The sequence below is a fragment of the Zonotrichia leucophrys genome, chromosome 7 (assembly GCF_028769735.1).
Source record: "Zonotrichia leucophrys gambelii isolate GWCS_2022_RI chromosome 7, RI_Zleu_2.0, whole genome shotgun sequence".
In the NCBI taxonomy this organism is placed as follows: domain Eukaryota; kingdom Metazoa; phylum Chordata; class Aves; order Passeriformes; family Passerellidae; genus Zonotrichia; species Zonotrichia leucophrys.
The window spans coordinates 1,332,574-1,348,085 of NC_088177.1; the positions used below are offsets into that span (position 1 = coordinate 1,332,574).

Genomic DNA, 15,512 nt, shown 5'->3' on the forward strand with positions numbered 1-15,512 from the left:
CCTGGCGTCCCTGAGTGCTGTCCAAACCCTCCTGCAGCTGTTGGGAATGTGCAGTGCCCAGCACCCTCTGGGGAAGAGCCTTGCCCTGAAATCCAGCCTGACCCTGCCCTGGCTCAGCTCCAGCCATTGCCAAGATCAGATCCCAGCAGAGGTGCAGATTTAAATGTGTCTGCAGCATTTTACTGCACGATCCTGAGCTGGCCTCTCAGCTCCTCCTCCTTCCCAGCCCTCTGCTTTTAATTCCACATCACAAGCAGCCAAAGAGCTTTCACTTGTCCAGCCAAGGAAATGTCATTCCTGACCCTGGGACCAGTTGTGTGGTTAATTTTGAGCAGTCACAGCTGAATTTTGCTGTCTGGCTGTGAGACTTTGGGTCCTGCTCCTCTCCTCAGGACTGCTGGGGAACAGTGGCCTGAGGAATTTTTATTTGGACTCCATGATCCTGGAGGTCTTTTCCAGCCTTGATGGTTCTGTGATTGTGTGATTCTTTCTTGTACAAGGGTGGAAATTTGTGTGTGTCCCGTGCATTCCAACATCCTGCTCTCTGGGACACCCTCCCAGGATCTAGGAGGAGTTGGGTTTGGGAAAAAAAAAGCCCAAATTCCAAATCTGTGCCATGGTACAGGTAACAGGTTATTCCATGGCAATGCCATCAGTTCACATGTGGGGTGTGTGACAGTAAGAGGGAGAGGGTTTTTATCCCAGTGGTTTCAGCTGCTTTGTTTTCCTTTGCAGCTGAAGTGCAGAGTGAGATTGAAAGAATCTTTGAGCTGGCCAGGTCCTTACAGCTGGTTGTCCTGGATGCAGACACTATCAATCACCCTGCACAGCTTATCAAGACATCTCTAGCACCAATTATTGTCCACGTGAAGGTGTCCTCTCCAAAGGTAATTCCTCACCTGAAGATCCAGGAGGGAGCTGGAGGGCAGGGTGGGAATGGGCAGTGTGGAATCTGCACCTGAAAAGGAGAAAAAGTGACATAAAGCACTGCTGGTGTGCTACAGTCCATCCAGCAATCCAGATAATTCTCTGTAAATACAATTTTCATGCTTCTCTATTGTCACAAATAACTTAGGACTTAAAGTGGGATAAAGCAGAAATGCAACTGAAATTTCTCAAGGGCTCAAACGTGATCCAGAGGGAAATGTTCCCAGTTCTCACAAGGGTTATCACAAAGGTTTGGGATATTCAAGGGCAGCGTTTTATGGAGAGCTTCTGCCCTTGGTAATCCCTCAGGGGGATGTCAGGCTGAGCTTTAGGGAGATAAATAATCCTTAAATTCACCTTTTGCCCTTTCCTGCTGGCAGGTCCTGCAGCGACTGATCAAGTCCAGGGGGAAGTCACAGAGCAAACACCTCAACGTCCAGTTGGTGGCAGCTGATAAACTTGCACAGTGCCCCCCAGTAAGTACAGAGCAGAGGCTGAAGGGCTCCTGCTTTGTGGAATTGTGCTGATCCCTGTGCAGGGCTGGCTCCCTCCATTATCTCTCCCTGCTGTGCTCACACGGCCCTGCACTCGTGAGGCACAAAGGGCTGCAGACTTTCACCCTGCCTATCTCCTGCCCCGGGTTTGTTCTGGTCTTTGGCAGGGTGACAGGGCAGGAGTGACGTGGAGGGGACAGCAAATCTGCTCATTAGCAAATGACATCATCTGTGGAGCTGCAGCTCCCAGCGGGACAAAGTCTGGCTTTGGAGAGGCCTCCCCTCCCTGCACTGGAGTGTGTGGGAAGGCAAAGGGAGTGAGCAGGCGTGTGAGCCCTGCTCCTGACCCTGCAGGCCATGCAGCCCCTCAGCAGAGCACAGCCACTGCTCTGCCAGCTCCTGGAGTGCTGAATTCATCCTGCTGATGGAGCACAGCCTGCAGGGCTCATGGGCAGGGCTGGGGAGAGGCTCTGCCAGGGCTGGGACAGGGCAGCTCAAACTTGCTTTTAGTTTTGAAAGGCACACCTGGTTTCTGGGACAGAGGCAGTGGAAGTGGGCTTGGATGTGGCTTTGTGGGATCTCTGTGGGATGTTGGGATGGGAGTGCAGAGGTGCCAGGGCAGTGACAGCCCCTCTGGGCAGCCTGTTCTTCTGCAGAGCTCAGCTGGGTTACATTTCTCACATGGAATTTGTTACTGAGTTGTGATCTCTTAAAATGCTGCTGGGTTATTTCTGTGAGCCATCCAGGCCCCACTGACCCAACCAGAACTGGAACTGTCCTGGAGAGCAAACTGATCCCTGTAACACACATCCCTTCCCAACTCCTGATCCCTGTAAAACACATCCCTTCCCAGCTCCTGATCCCTGTAAAACACACCCCAACTCCTGATCCCTGTAAAACCCATCCCTTCCCAACTCCTGATCCCTGTAAAACCCATCCCTTCCCAACTCCTGATCCTGTAACACACATCCCTTCCCAACTGCTGATCCTTGTAAAACACACCCCAACTCCTGATCCCTGTAAAACACATCCCAACTCCTGATCCCTGTAAAACCCATCCCTTCCCAGCTCCTGATCCCTGTAAAACACACCCCAACTCCTGATCCCTGTAAAACCCATCCCTTCCCAGCTCCTGATCCCTGTAAAACACATCCCTTCCCAGCTCCTGATCCCTGTAACACACATCCCTTCCCAGCTCCTGATCCCTGTAACACACATCCCTTCCCAACTCCTGATCCCTGTAAAACCCATCCCTTCCCAGCTCCTGATCCCTGTAAAACACATCCCAGCTCCTGATCCCTGTAAAACCCATCCCTTCCCAATCCTGATCCCTGTAACACACATCCCTTCCCAATCCTGATCCCTGTAACACACATCCCTTCCCAACTCCTGATCCCTGTAAAACCCATCCCTTCCCAACTCCTGATCCCTGTAAAACACATCCCTTCCCAACTCCTGATCCCTGTAACACACATCCCTTCCCAACTGCTGATCCCTGTAAAACCCATCCCTTCCCAAGCTGAGCTGAGGCACTGGAGTGCAGCTGCCCTGTCTGTGGTGTCTGCCCTGAGCTCTCACACAGAAGAGCCCTCTGCACACTGTCCTGTGTGAAAGGTGTTTCCTCTGGCACCTGCACACAGAACCCTGGGAGTTTCACAGCCTTTTTTTGCCCTTTCTTCAGTGATTTCCTCTCACTCAGCTTCACTTTGCTCACATCAGCTGAAATGAGAGAAGGCACCAGAGCAGCTGTGGCTGCTCCATCCCCTGGAAGTGTCCCTGGACAGGGCTTGAGGCACCGTGGGACAGTGGAAGGTGTCCCTGCCCATGGCAGGGGGTGGATGAGATGGTTTTAGGTCCCTTCCAACCCGTGGGATTCCTAAATTCCATTACATAATCCATGTGGGGTGCACTGGGATTGTCCATCCCCAGGTTACTGAACTCTGCCTCAACAGCAGGCCTGGAATTGCACCGCAGTGCTGGAGGCCTCACCTGGAGCAGAAAAGCCTCTCCAAATGTCAGTGCCAGGCTCCAGCCTTGAGCCCAGCCCTGCTCTGGGCTGTCTCACCCTGCCCTGCCCAGGGGCTGCTCACAGAGAGCTCAGCATTTGCACTGGTGATGGGCAGGAAATGAGGGCAGTGCTGACTTGGAGCTCTCCCAGGGAGCTGACAGTCTGGCCTGGCCTGAAATTAAACTTGGCCCACGGTTTAATGAAGTAAAAGTTTATTGCTGAGAGCAAAGGCACTGCTCCCTCTCTCCTGCTCATCCCTTGTGCAGCTCAGATTCCTGCAAGAGGAGAATTTGGAGTGTTGGTTTAAAGGGAAGGTCCTTGCACAGGATGCACTCCTCGCTCTGTTCCTCTGCTGAGAGCCAGCCATAAGGAATGAGCTGGGGCTGCATGTCTAGACACTGTAAAAATAGCTGTAAAAATAGCTGGGCATATTTGAGCTCAGGAACTGCTTTCATTATTAATTCCTTGCTAATCTGCCCCTGATGCTGCTCCAGCCAGCCTTGGGCACTGCAGGATACCAGGAACATTGCAGGATACCAGGAACATTGCAGGACACAGGAACATTGCAGGGCACAGGAACATTGCAGGATACAGGAACATTGCAGGATACCAGGAACATTGCAGGGCACAGGAACATTGCAGGATCCAGGAACATTGCAGGGCACAGGAACATTGCAGGATCCAGGAACATTGCAGGGCACGGGAACATTGCAGGGCTCCAGGAACATTGCAGGATACAGGAACATTGCAGGGCTCCAGGAATATTGCAGGATACAGGAACATTGCAGGGCTCCAGGAACATTGCAGGATACCAGGAACATTGCAGGGCACAGGAACATTGCAGGATCCAGGAACATTGCAGGGCACAGGAACATTGCAGGGCACGGGAACATTGCAGGATACAGGAACATTGCAGGGCACAGGAACATTGCAGGGCACGGGAACATTGCAGGGCACGGGAACATTGCAGGATCCAGGAACATTGCAGGATCCAGGAACATTGCAGGGCACAGGAACATTGCAGGGCACGGGAACATTGCAGGGCACGGGAACATTGCAGGATCCAGGAACATTGCAGGATCCAGGAACATTGCAGGGCACGGGAACATTGCAGGGCACGGGAACATTGCAGGATCCAGGAACATTGCAGGATCCAGGAACATTGCAGGGCACAGGAACATTGCAGGATACAGGAACATTGCAGGGCACAGGAACATTGCAGGATACAGGAACATTGCAGGGCACAGGAACATTGCAGGGCTACAGGAACATTGCAGGGCACAGGAACATTGCAGGGCACAGGAACATTGCAGGGCACGGGAACATTGCAGGATCCAGGAACATTGCAGGGCACGGGAACATTGCAGGGCACGGGAACATTGCAGGGCACAGGAACATTGCAGGGCACAGGAACATTGCAGGGCACAGGAACATTGCAGGATACAGGAACATTGCAGGGCACAGGAACATTGCAGGGCACAGGAACATTGCAGGGCACGGGAACATTGCAGGGCACAGGAACATTGCAGGGCTCCAGGAATATTGCAGGGCACAGGAACATTGCAGGATACAGGAACATTGCAGGGCACAGGAACATTGCAGGGCACAGGAACATTGCAGGGTACAGGAACATTGCAGGGCACGGGAACATTGCAGGGCACGGGAACATTGCAGGGCACGGGAACATTGCAGGATCCAGGAACATTGCAGGATCCAGGAACATTGCAGGGCACAGGAACATTGCAGGATACAGGAACATTGCAGGGCACAGGAACATTGCAGGATACAGGAACATTGCAGGGCACAGGAACATTGCAGGGCTCCAAAAACATTGCAGGACTCCAGGAATATTGCAGGGCCCCAGGAATATTGAAGGACACAGGAATAGTGCAGGGCACAGGAATATTGTAATTTAACTGTGTTTAAATTGATTACTTCTTCCACAAGTGAGTGATGGACTGGAATGTGTGTTGCACCAACATGTGGGTGAATTGCAAAAGAGTAAAAGCAGTAAATTAAGAGAGGAGCAAAAGAAGAGCAATAAACAGTGAACTGCACCAGGGGATGCAGTGTTAGGAATATTCTGATTACAAGGAAACTCCTCCTTGCTGGCAGAGGAAACTTTTCTCTGTCATGCTGGGAAGAGAGAATAAATGAAAAAAAGAAGAAAAACTGCTTTATCATTTTAAATCTTATTCTGAGAGCTGCAAAAACAGGTGGAAGAGAGCAGCCTGTGGTTGGTGCTGGTTGCCCTTTACACCCACAGCACCTGCACTTATTTTCCATTTCCTGTGCTGTTCTCACAGTATTTTGCAAAGTTAAGATTAGAGATGAGATAGGAAGTCGAAGTGCTGAAAATAGGGTTGTGTTTCTCTCGAGGGGCTCTGCTGGTTCTGGAGGACAGGCAGGGCTGGAGGTGGTTTCAGCCAGCACATGGAGGAGGTGTCTGCAGAGTTCCCTGAGGCAGCAATGCTGCTGCTGCCTCCTCTGCTGGGGAATGGCTCTGGGGGCAGCAGCACTGGAAATTGATAAATAAACGGAAGGGTTTTGTGCCCAGGAGCAAAACAGGGCTCATGCAGCACCCAGGGACAGTGCCAGGGCTCATGCAACACCCAGGGACAGTGCCAGGGCTCATGCAACACCCAGGGACAGTGCCAGGGCTCATGCAGCACCCAGGGACAGTGCCAGGGCTCATGCAGCACCCAGGGATGGTGCCAGGGCTCATGCAGCACCAGGGACAGTGCCAGGGCTCATGCAGCACCCAGGGACGGTGCCAGGGCTCATGCAGCACCCAGGGACAGTGCCAGGGCTCATGCAGCACCCAGGGACGGTGCAAGGGCTCATGCAGCACCCAGGGACAGTGCCAGGGCTCATGCAGCACCCCAGGACAGTGCCAGGGCTCATGCAACACCCAGGGACAGTGCCAGGGCTCATGCAGCACCCAGGGACAGTGCCAGGGCTCATGCAGCACCCAGGGATGGTGCCAGGGCTCATGCAACACCAGGGACAGTGCCAGGGCTCATGCAGCACCCAGGGACGGTGCCAGGGTCATGCACCACCCAGGACAGTGCAAGGGCTCATGCAACACCCAGGGACAGTGCCAGGGCTCATGCAACACCCAGGGACAGTGCCAGGGCTCATGCAACACCAGGGACAGTGCCAGGGCTCATGCAGCACCCAGGACAGTGCCAGGGCTCATGCAGCACCCAGGGACGGTGCCAGGGCTCATGCAGCACCCAGGGACAGTGCCAGGGCTCATGCAGCACCCCGGGAGACAACTCCTGAGGGTTTTGGCTCTTGGTCGCCTTCTAGAAATACTTGTACCATTTTCTGTACTAGACACAGAATCATGGAATGGTTTGGGTTGGAGGGGAAGTTGAGGATCACCTAATTCCTTCCCCTGCCATGGGCAGGGACACCTTCCACTGTCCCAGGCTGCTCCAAGCCCTGTCCAGCCTGGCTTTGGGCACTGCCAGGGATGCAGGGACAGCCACAGCTGCTCAGGGGCTCACCCCCCTCCCAGGCAGGAATTCCTCTGCAGTGCCCCCTCCCTCCCTGCTGTGTTCCAGTGTGCCATCCATGCCCCCTGTCCCTCCCTGCTGTGTTCCAGTGTGCCATCCATGCCCCCTGGCCCTCCCTGCTGTGTTCCAGTGTGCCATCCATGCCCCCTGTCCCTCCCTGCTGTGTTCCAGTGTGCCATCCATGCCCCCTGGCCCTCCCTGCTGTTACAGGACCCCCCCTCCATGCCTCCAGCTCCCTCTGCACTGCCCTGTGCTGATTCCCCTTCACTGACCAGCTCCAAGGCTGGCTGTGAGGGCAGTGTGTGCCACCCCCCCAGTGTGTGCCACCCCAGTGTGTGCCCCTCCCCAGTGTGTCACCCCAGTGTGTGCCCCCCCCAGTGTGTGCCACCCCAGTGTGTGCCACCCCCCCAGTGTGTGCCACCCCAATGTGTGCCCCCCCCCAGTGTGTGCCACCCCCGTGTGTGCCACCCCAATGTGTGCCACTCCAATGTGTGCCACCCCCCGGTGTGTGCCACCCCAATGTGTGCCACCCCCCTGTGTGTGCACCCCAGTGTGTGCCCCTGCAGTGTGTGTGCCCCTACAGTGTGTGCCCACCCCAGTGTGTGCCACCCCCAGTGTGTGCCCCCCCAGTGTGTGCCCCCCCCCCCAGTGTGTGCCACCCCAGTGTGTGCCACCCCCCCAGTGTGTGCCACCCCAGTGTGTGCCCCCCCCCCAGTGTGTGCCACCCCAGTGTGTGCCCCCCCCAGTGTGTGCCCCCTCCCAGTGTGTGCCACCCCAGTGTGTGCCACCCCAGTGTGTGCCCCCCCCAGTGTGTGCCACCCCAGTGTGTGCCCCCCCCGGTGTGTGCCCCCCCAGTGTGTGCCACCCCTTCCAGTGTGTGCCCCCCCAGTGTGTGCCACCCCAGTGTGTGCCACCCCCCTAGTGTGTGCCACCCCCAGTGTGTGCCCCCCCAGTGTGTGCCCCCGCAGTGTGTGCCCCCCCCAGTGTGTGCCCCCCCCAGTGTGTGCCACCCCCAGTGTGTGCCCGCCGTGTCCCCGGCCGTGACCACGCTGTGTCCCTGTGCCCAGGACATGTTTGACGTGATCCTGGACGAGAACCAGCTGGAGGACGCGTGCGAGCACCTGGCCGAGTACCTGGAGGCGTACTGGAGAGCCACGCACACGGCCAGCGCCGCGCCCATGACGCCCCTGCTGGGCAGGAGCCTGGCCCCGGCCGCGCTGTCCCCGTACCCCGCCGCCATCTCCGGCCTGCAGGTAGGAACGGGCCCCGGGCCGGCAGCAGCGCCCGGGGCTGCCCGGGCTGCCGGGGGCTCTGCCGGCCCGCGGGGAGGAGGCAGCTCCTCTGGGAATCGGTGCTCTGCCTTTAGTGGGAGCCACACCATTTCCTAGCCAGCAGGCAGCTCGGTGTGATCCCTTTTATTCTACCCTCATAACTTCACCAAACCTTGGCTTATGGGTGGAAAAGCTTGTTCTTTGAGTGTGAATAAAAGGCATTATTTTCTTTTTTATTTTTTTTTACCCATTGAAAAAAAATTGTGACCCTTTTTTTCCACAGGGATAGCTCAGACTCGGCTGAACTTTGACACTTCAATCGTGGCATGTAAATAGTCCTTAATGAGAAGTACGTGCTTTATTAAGTTTGAAACCAGAAATGTTTGGGGCTGATAACTGGGGATGCTTGAGGGGCTCAGGATTGCAGGGAGCTTTAAACCCTGCAAGTTTCAGGGTGTGTGGGACTCCAGGAGTGTCACTTGCTAATGTACGTCAGAAATAGAACTGAACAAATGACGTTTAATGAATAATTCACCTGACAAATGTAACAAATGTCTGCTCTGCTTGTGGAGTGTCTGGAAGCAGGTAACAGCTTTGGAGGAAATGACTGTTGTTTGGTGTTTTCAGTTAACATCCAGCTGGCTTTGCTGTGAGTGAGCTGCACTTCCCTGAAGGTGCTTAATTCCTGCACTCACCTTTCTAGAGCCCTGCTTGGTTTTATTGGGACCAGCAAGTCACTGTCTCCTGAGTGGCTGAATGCACAAGCACTGTTCTGTTACTAATAATAACATGCACATGTAAACTGTTGTTTCCATTTTCCACTTGCCTTAAAATTTCAGTTTTCCATCCCTTCATGCCAATAAAATACCATCTGCAGAACGTTCACCTCTTCAGTTTCATTTTGAGAACTGGGTGTATCCACAGAATTTTTTTCAGGCATTTATTTCTCTCTGATCAATGGACACCAGCAATAACTGTGAAATGTTGCTCCATTTACTTAGGGAAAACTCACACTGAAGATGAAAATCACCCCTGTGCAGTGGGCTGGCTGAAGGTATGCATCACTTAATCCCCACTTCACCCGAATTCCAAAGGGTTTCGGTGGGATCAATGGTGCTGGTGCTCTGCAGAGGGGTAAATTTCTCCCGGAGTGATCCATGCCCAACCAGAGCTGCAGGTTTTCTGTGCCACCAGGGCTCAGGCCCTGCTGTTTTCCATGGGTATCTCACAGTAAGGACCTCCACCATCCCTGCTGCCCACCAGGAGGTTTTATGCCCATTCAAACCTGTGAAGGATTTGCATCAGCTTTCACTGTGGTGATGTGTGTGGTAATTAAAAGGCCCTCAGGCTAATTAAACCAGCAAAGGTGCTTGTGGTGCAGGAAGGTTTTATATTCCTTCTGCCCTTGGTACCTCGGGGACTGAAAAGCAAAAGCCCAAAGGCTACACAGCAGTGACCTGATAGATAGAGGTGTGCTGGGACAGGCTGTCCCTGCTTCACCAAATCCACTTTGGGAGGCTCCCATTTCCACCTGGCCGTGGCCTGGACTTTGGCCTGCTGAGAACTGAAAGTTCTGCCTGAGCTCCTGACTCAGGGGGGTCACGAGGGCCACAGTCTGTGGCACAGATCCAGAGCAGTCAGACAGGGCACAGGTGGCACTGCTGGCTCTGCCACACCTGATCCTAGGGAATTGCCTTCCTTAAAGGAAGAGCTCGATGCTGAGCTGAGGGGGAACAGTAAATTAGATCTTTGCCACAAAAATATTTATTGCTCTGAGAAGCTGAGGCTGCCCCTGGATCCCTGGAAGTGTCCCAGGCCAGGCTGGATGGGGCTTGGAGCAGCCTGGGATAGTGGAAGGTGTCCCTGCCCATGGCAGGGGAAGGAATTAGGTTATCCTCAATTTCCCTTCCAACCCAAACCATCCTGGGATTCTCTAACTCCTTGGCACCAGTCGTTTCCCTCTGACTGGTCAGCTCTAAACACATCTAGCCCAATTTCAGTGCCTGGATTCAACTCCTGGAGCTCAGGTTTTGGAGAGATGTGTTCCTTAGGCTCCAGGGCAGTGGGGTTTCAGGCCCATTCCTGCAGGCAGTCATCCCAGTCTCCCAGCAGATCAGAAGTTACCTGGGCCATCAGAGCCAGGTGCACCCAGGCCAGGCGTGTGCCACGCTGACACCCCGGGCACTCAGCAGGCCCTGGGATGAGCACACAGCCAGGGAAGCAGGAAGGTTCCTGCAGCCCCAGAGGTGAATTCCCACAGGGGAGGCAGAGGGGTGAGCACAGAGATAAAGCTACAATTGATGAGGGGATTATACATCCAAACTGCATTTGTGCCAGATAAACACGAGGATAATTCATCATGGAATCCACGAACCCCAGAATGGTTTGGGTTGGACGGGACCTTAAAGCCCATCCATGGGCAGGGACACCTCCCACTGTCCCAGGCTGCTCCAAACCCCAATGTCCAGCCTGGCCTTGGGCACTGCCAGGGATCCAGGGGCTGCTCTGGCAATCCCAGCCCAGGCAGGAATTCCCAATTCCCAATGTCCCATCCATCCCTGCCCTCTGGCACTGGGAGCCATTCCCTGGCTCCTGTCCCTCCATCCCTGTCCCCAGCCCCTCTCAGCTCTCCTGGAGCCCCTTCAGGCCCTGCAGGGGCTCTGAGCTCTGCCTGGAGCCTTCCCCAGATGAACCCCCCCATCTCTCCCATCCTGCCTTCAGTTTCTGCAGCCCTTTGCCATAACCCCCACCACAGCCTGGTGCTGTGAGTGGGGATCCCCTGCAGGAGCTCTGCCCGGCTCTGGGCTGAGGTTGCAGAGGGGTCCCTGGCTCAGGGCCCCTCTCAGGAGCCTCCCTGGCAGCAGCAGCCCCGAGCTGTGAGCACACACCCTGCTCCATCCCTGCCCCGGCCCCAGCAGCCTTGCACATCAATGATTCAGGAAAGAGTCGCCAGGCAGAGGCTGTAGCAGCAGGAGGAAGGTTTTATATCCCAGAGAGCAGGGGCTGGAGTTTCAGCACGCAGTTTGTCCTGAGAGATGGGTGCTGATGCTCCTCAGAGGTTTAATGTGTGGTGAAAGCAAACAAAGTGCTTGTTTTAGGCTATTTCTTCACTGTGCCATTAACTGGCAAAAAACCATGAACTAATTTTGTTCATGTGACAAGTGATGGGCATTGTCATTATGGGAACGTGAGGAGAGCTAAGGCTTCTAATTAATAAATTATCTCAGGAAAATGATGGGCATTGTCATTACAGGAACGTGAGGAGAGTTAAGGTTTCTAATTAATAAATTATCTCAGGAAAATGATGGGCATTGTCATTACAGGAACGTGAGGAGAGTTAAGGCTTCTAATTAATGAATTATCTCAGGAAGGGATTTTCTGTCCACATATTTAAATACTGTGCTTCAGTTGAAAGAATTTATTATCCAATGATTTTAGCATCCCCTTGGCTAACCATCAATGGTTTGGCCATAGGAAGGGTTTTAAGTGAGGCCCAGAGCTGCACCTTTAAAAACAGCCCAAACATCTTCAGATGTTTTCCAGAACCACAGAAATGGACGCTTAGCCATTCCCTAAGCAGAGTAGCAGCGTGGATGTTCTGTTCCTGATCAGAGAAAAGTGATAAATGCTGACTACATCAGCTCACTTTTCATGCTCGGTGTAACACTCAGCAGGGCGAGGAGCTGCAGCAAGCACAGCTGCCCGAGGCCGGCCCTGCAGCAGCCGGGCCCTGCTGGACCGGGAGAGCCGGGAGCTGCTGCAGGGCCGGCCCGGGCCGGGCCGGGCAGAGCCGGGAGCTGCTGCAGGCCCGGGCCGGGCCGGGCAGAGCCGGGCAGAGCCGGGAGCTGCTGCAGGCCCGGGCCGGGCCGGGCAGAGCCGGGAGCTGCTGCAGGCCCGGGCCGGGCCGGGCAGAGCCGGGAGCTGCTGCAGGCCCGGGCCGGGCCGGGCAGAGCCGGGAGCTGCTGCAGGCCCGGGCCGGGCAGAGCCGGGAGCTGCTGCAGGCCCGGGCCGGGCCGGGCAGAGCCGGGAGCTGCTGCAGGGCCGGGCCGGGCCGGGCAGAGCCGGGAGCTGCTGCGGGGCCGGGCCGGGCCGGGCAGAGCCGGGAGCTGCTGCGGGGCCGGGCCGGGCCGGGCAGAGCCGGGAGCTGCTGCGGGGCCGGGCCGGGCCGGGCAGAGCCGGGAGCTGCTGCGGGGCCGGGCAGAGCCGGGCCGGGCAGAGCCGGGCAGAGCCGGGCCGGGCCGGGCCCTCACTAACTGCGTTCTCTGGCCCCGCAGAGCCAGCGCGGGAGGCACGGCGCGCACTCCGCCGAGAGCTCTCCCCTCGAGCGGCGCAGCCTCATGAGCTCCGACGAGAACTACCACAACGAGAGGGCTCGCAAGAGCAGGAACCGCCTGTCTTCCAGTTCCCAGCACAGCCGAGAGCACTATCCCCTGGTGGAAGAGGAGTTCCCCGACCCCTACCAGGACTCGTACAAACCCCACCGCACCCGCGGCTCCCCCGGCGGCTACAGCCACGACTCACGGCACCGGCTCTGAGTGCTGGGACTGGGGCGGAGCGGCATCCCCCGCTGGTACCTCGCCATAAGTAGCTATAGGAGTATCAATTATACCACGTTCATTTGGCAGGTGTGACCGTGACACCGCGGTCGCACCCTGCTGTCACTGATGTTTAATTAGGGGGCAGCAAAACCCAGCCCGGCCCTTCCGTTTCTGCCCGATCATAGAGGTTGTTTTTGGGATTATTTTTGGGTTTCATACAGCGTTCGCATTTATAGCCATATTTTTTTTCTCGTCCTTAGGTATTAGACACATCCGTTTGTAATTTTGGGTACTTATCGAGGCACTTATAAAATAATTTCCTGTGCTGGAAATTCCAAATGACCAGTTCCAGTTGGAACCAATTTATAAACCAATTCCTGTTGGAATTTGGGTGAATTGACTGGAAAGTCGACGTGAGCATGTTGGGAAAAAAATAAACACAAACTAAAATCTGAAAATTACAAACCACTGCAAGTCAGAAAGTCAGCTCCAGTATTTGTTTTGCTGGGAGCTCAATTTCCATTTCAGGTTGGAGTAAAAGGATTTATTCTAACGATTTCTTTCCAGAATGGCTTTTTCAGACAAACCAAATGTAAACTCTCGAGAGTGCCAAATATCCCAAATTATTGCAGCAGTTACAAAACACTTTCCAGTTCCAAATTATTTTTAGACCTGGCATGAATGTTGCAGCCAAATGATTCTTGAGTTCAGCCAGTCCTGACAGCTTTGTTGGGACCAGCAGGGAGGAGCTGCGACAGGAGACGGGAAGTAGGGACAGGAAAAGGAACAAACTCCATCCTTTGTGTGCTTGGGGGTCGGGAATAGTCTTTATTTTTTCCCACTCTTTTACCTGAATACAGCTACAAGTCCCAAAATGGAACAGGAGCATAGAGACATCAGATTTTTCTCCCATTTTTATCCTGCTTTTTAAATGGAAAGCAATCCCCTCCTCTGACCCTGTGTTGAAGTCCCTACATCCCAGTACCCTGAGTAGCTGCCCACATGTTCCATCTTCCCAGGCCCACCTGGGGATGTCTGACCAGGTCTGACCATTCCAGCAGCGCACAAGAACCCCCCAGAAGATCCATTCCAGCCATGAAACCCAAGGGGAGGGAGTGGGCTTCCCCAGCCATCACTGACAAACATTTCAAACAACATCTCGGTCAGAATTGCAATAAAAAAGGGAACATCAGACAAAAATCTGCTCCCAGGGAAGTCGTGGAGCTGATTCCAAGCTTTGCATTCCAAGAGCTATGATAAATCCTTGGAGATATTGCTGCCTTACTTCCTACCAGTCATTTCTGTCACCTGCTGAGTCTTGAGTTCCTTCCAAGAGATGAATTTCTGTGCTTGGACCCTGTGTTTTACACCATCTGCGAAGCCTTAGATCCCATGGGATTGAAAATTGAGCCCCATTGCCCATTTTGTACAACCACTGACATCTTCCAGCAGAGCCTCCCGAGATTCCCACCGCACCCATTCCCTGGAATTGGCACAGTTGTGATGCTGAACGTGCATTTGTTTGTGCAGGTTCACATCACAGCTATGTTTTCCCCAAAATAAGGATCATTAATTTTTTATTTGCTTGTTTTCCTCCCAAAGCCTGCTGAACCCAGGCTTTGAAAGCATGTAGCACTACAGGAATTTCTGGAATATTCTGGTTTCTTCTATGTCCTGGACCAGCTGGCAAAGACCACTGGTGTTTCCAGCATCCTGGAGTCAGATTATCCTCTTGAAGTTGCTGGGAAAAGCAATCCATGTCCTTTGTGGGGCACCCAAACCCACACCATCCCCAGCAGCATTAAGAGGTGGCAGACACCTGATTAATTAATCATTTTAATGACCCCACTGCCCAACAGGCAGCTGCAGCACCACTGGGTGATCCCGATGGAGCAGTTACCAAGGGAAATGTGGAAATCTGTGCATCCACAGAGTTGTGGATGGATCTGCCTGAGCTGATCCTGCCCATTCCCTGTGGCTGCAGGTGCCAGAGGAGCTCTGGGGGGACGTGGCAGGACCTGGCTGTGGCAGCTCCTGCAGGATTCTGTGCTGCAGCACGGGGCAGCATCCTCCAGCACCTTCTCCAGCCCCTTTTCCATGGCCAGCACACAGAAAGGACAGAGGAGGCCTTGGCAGCCCCTGCTCCTCTGAGCTTTCCTTGTTTGTGCATTGCAGTCCTGCTTGCAGGGCAGCTGTAGAACCCTGGGCAGCAGCTGCTTCTCTTTATTCTGCACTAGATTAGGGATCAGCTCGTTAACTGCTTGAGGAGATTTACATATTTGCATATTTGCAGTCAGATACTTGCTAGAGCCTTTTGGAGCCTTGTTTTCAGTCTTCCATGTCACCGAGGGCAGGGAGGGATCCCCAGCCACCACACTCTGCACAGTCCTTCACCTCAACATCTCAAGTGCCAAAACTGCTTGGGTTTGACAAAAACAAACTTGTGAGGAAGCCAGGGATGGGCCTGAGCTCCTTCATGCCCTGGGGTTAAGCTGCCCTGAGTTTCTCCCTGAGCCCATTCCATTGTCACCAAAGGGGCCCTGCAGGTCTCCCTCCTTGCTGGGGTGCTGAATTCTGTGAAGAGAGAGATTCCTGCAGTACAGAGAGAGCAGCCAGGCTGGCAGACTCTGCATTTATTGCAGATCCTGTGGGCAGGGTTTGTTTGGAGAGGGGATTTCTGTTCAGGACACAGTCAGGAGTGAAAGCTGTGCTGGGGATCAGGATTGGTGATTCCTGCTGGGATTCCAGCACTG

General features: G+C 54.5%; 1 protein-coding gene across 12 annotated transcripts in view; it reads left to right on the top strand.

Annotated features, from left to right (window-relative positions):
• Positions 1 to 12,896, top strand: part of CACNB4 (calcium voltage-gated channel auxiliary subunit beta 4) — a 90,520-nt gene extending 77,624 nt beyond the window's left edge. For 7 of the 12 annotated variants that reach the window (XM_064718958.1, XM_064718960.1, XM_064718970.1 and 4 more), the window contains 4 exons: positions 736 to 887; positions 1,308 to 1,403; positions 8,018 to 8,203; positions 12,496 to 12,896. In XM_064718958.1, the coding sequence (XP_064575028.1) occupies positions 736 to 887; positions 1,308 to 1,403; positions 8,018 to 8,203; positions 12,496 to 12,756 (695 nt within the window). In that variant the 3' untranslated portion in view covers positions 12,757 to 12,896. Of the gene's footprint in view, positions 1 to 735; positions 888 to 1,307; positions 1,404 to 8,017; positions 8,204 to 8,504; positions 9,107 to 9,222; positions 9,413 to 12,495 lie in introns of those variants that run through there. The other 5 variants (XR_010441119.1, XM_064718961.1, XM_064718962.1 and 2 more) reach the window with 5 other exon arrangements.
• Positions 12,897 to 15,512: the final 2,616 nt, after the last annotated feature.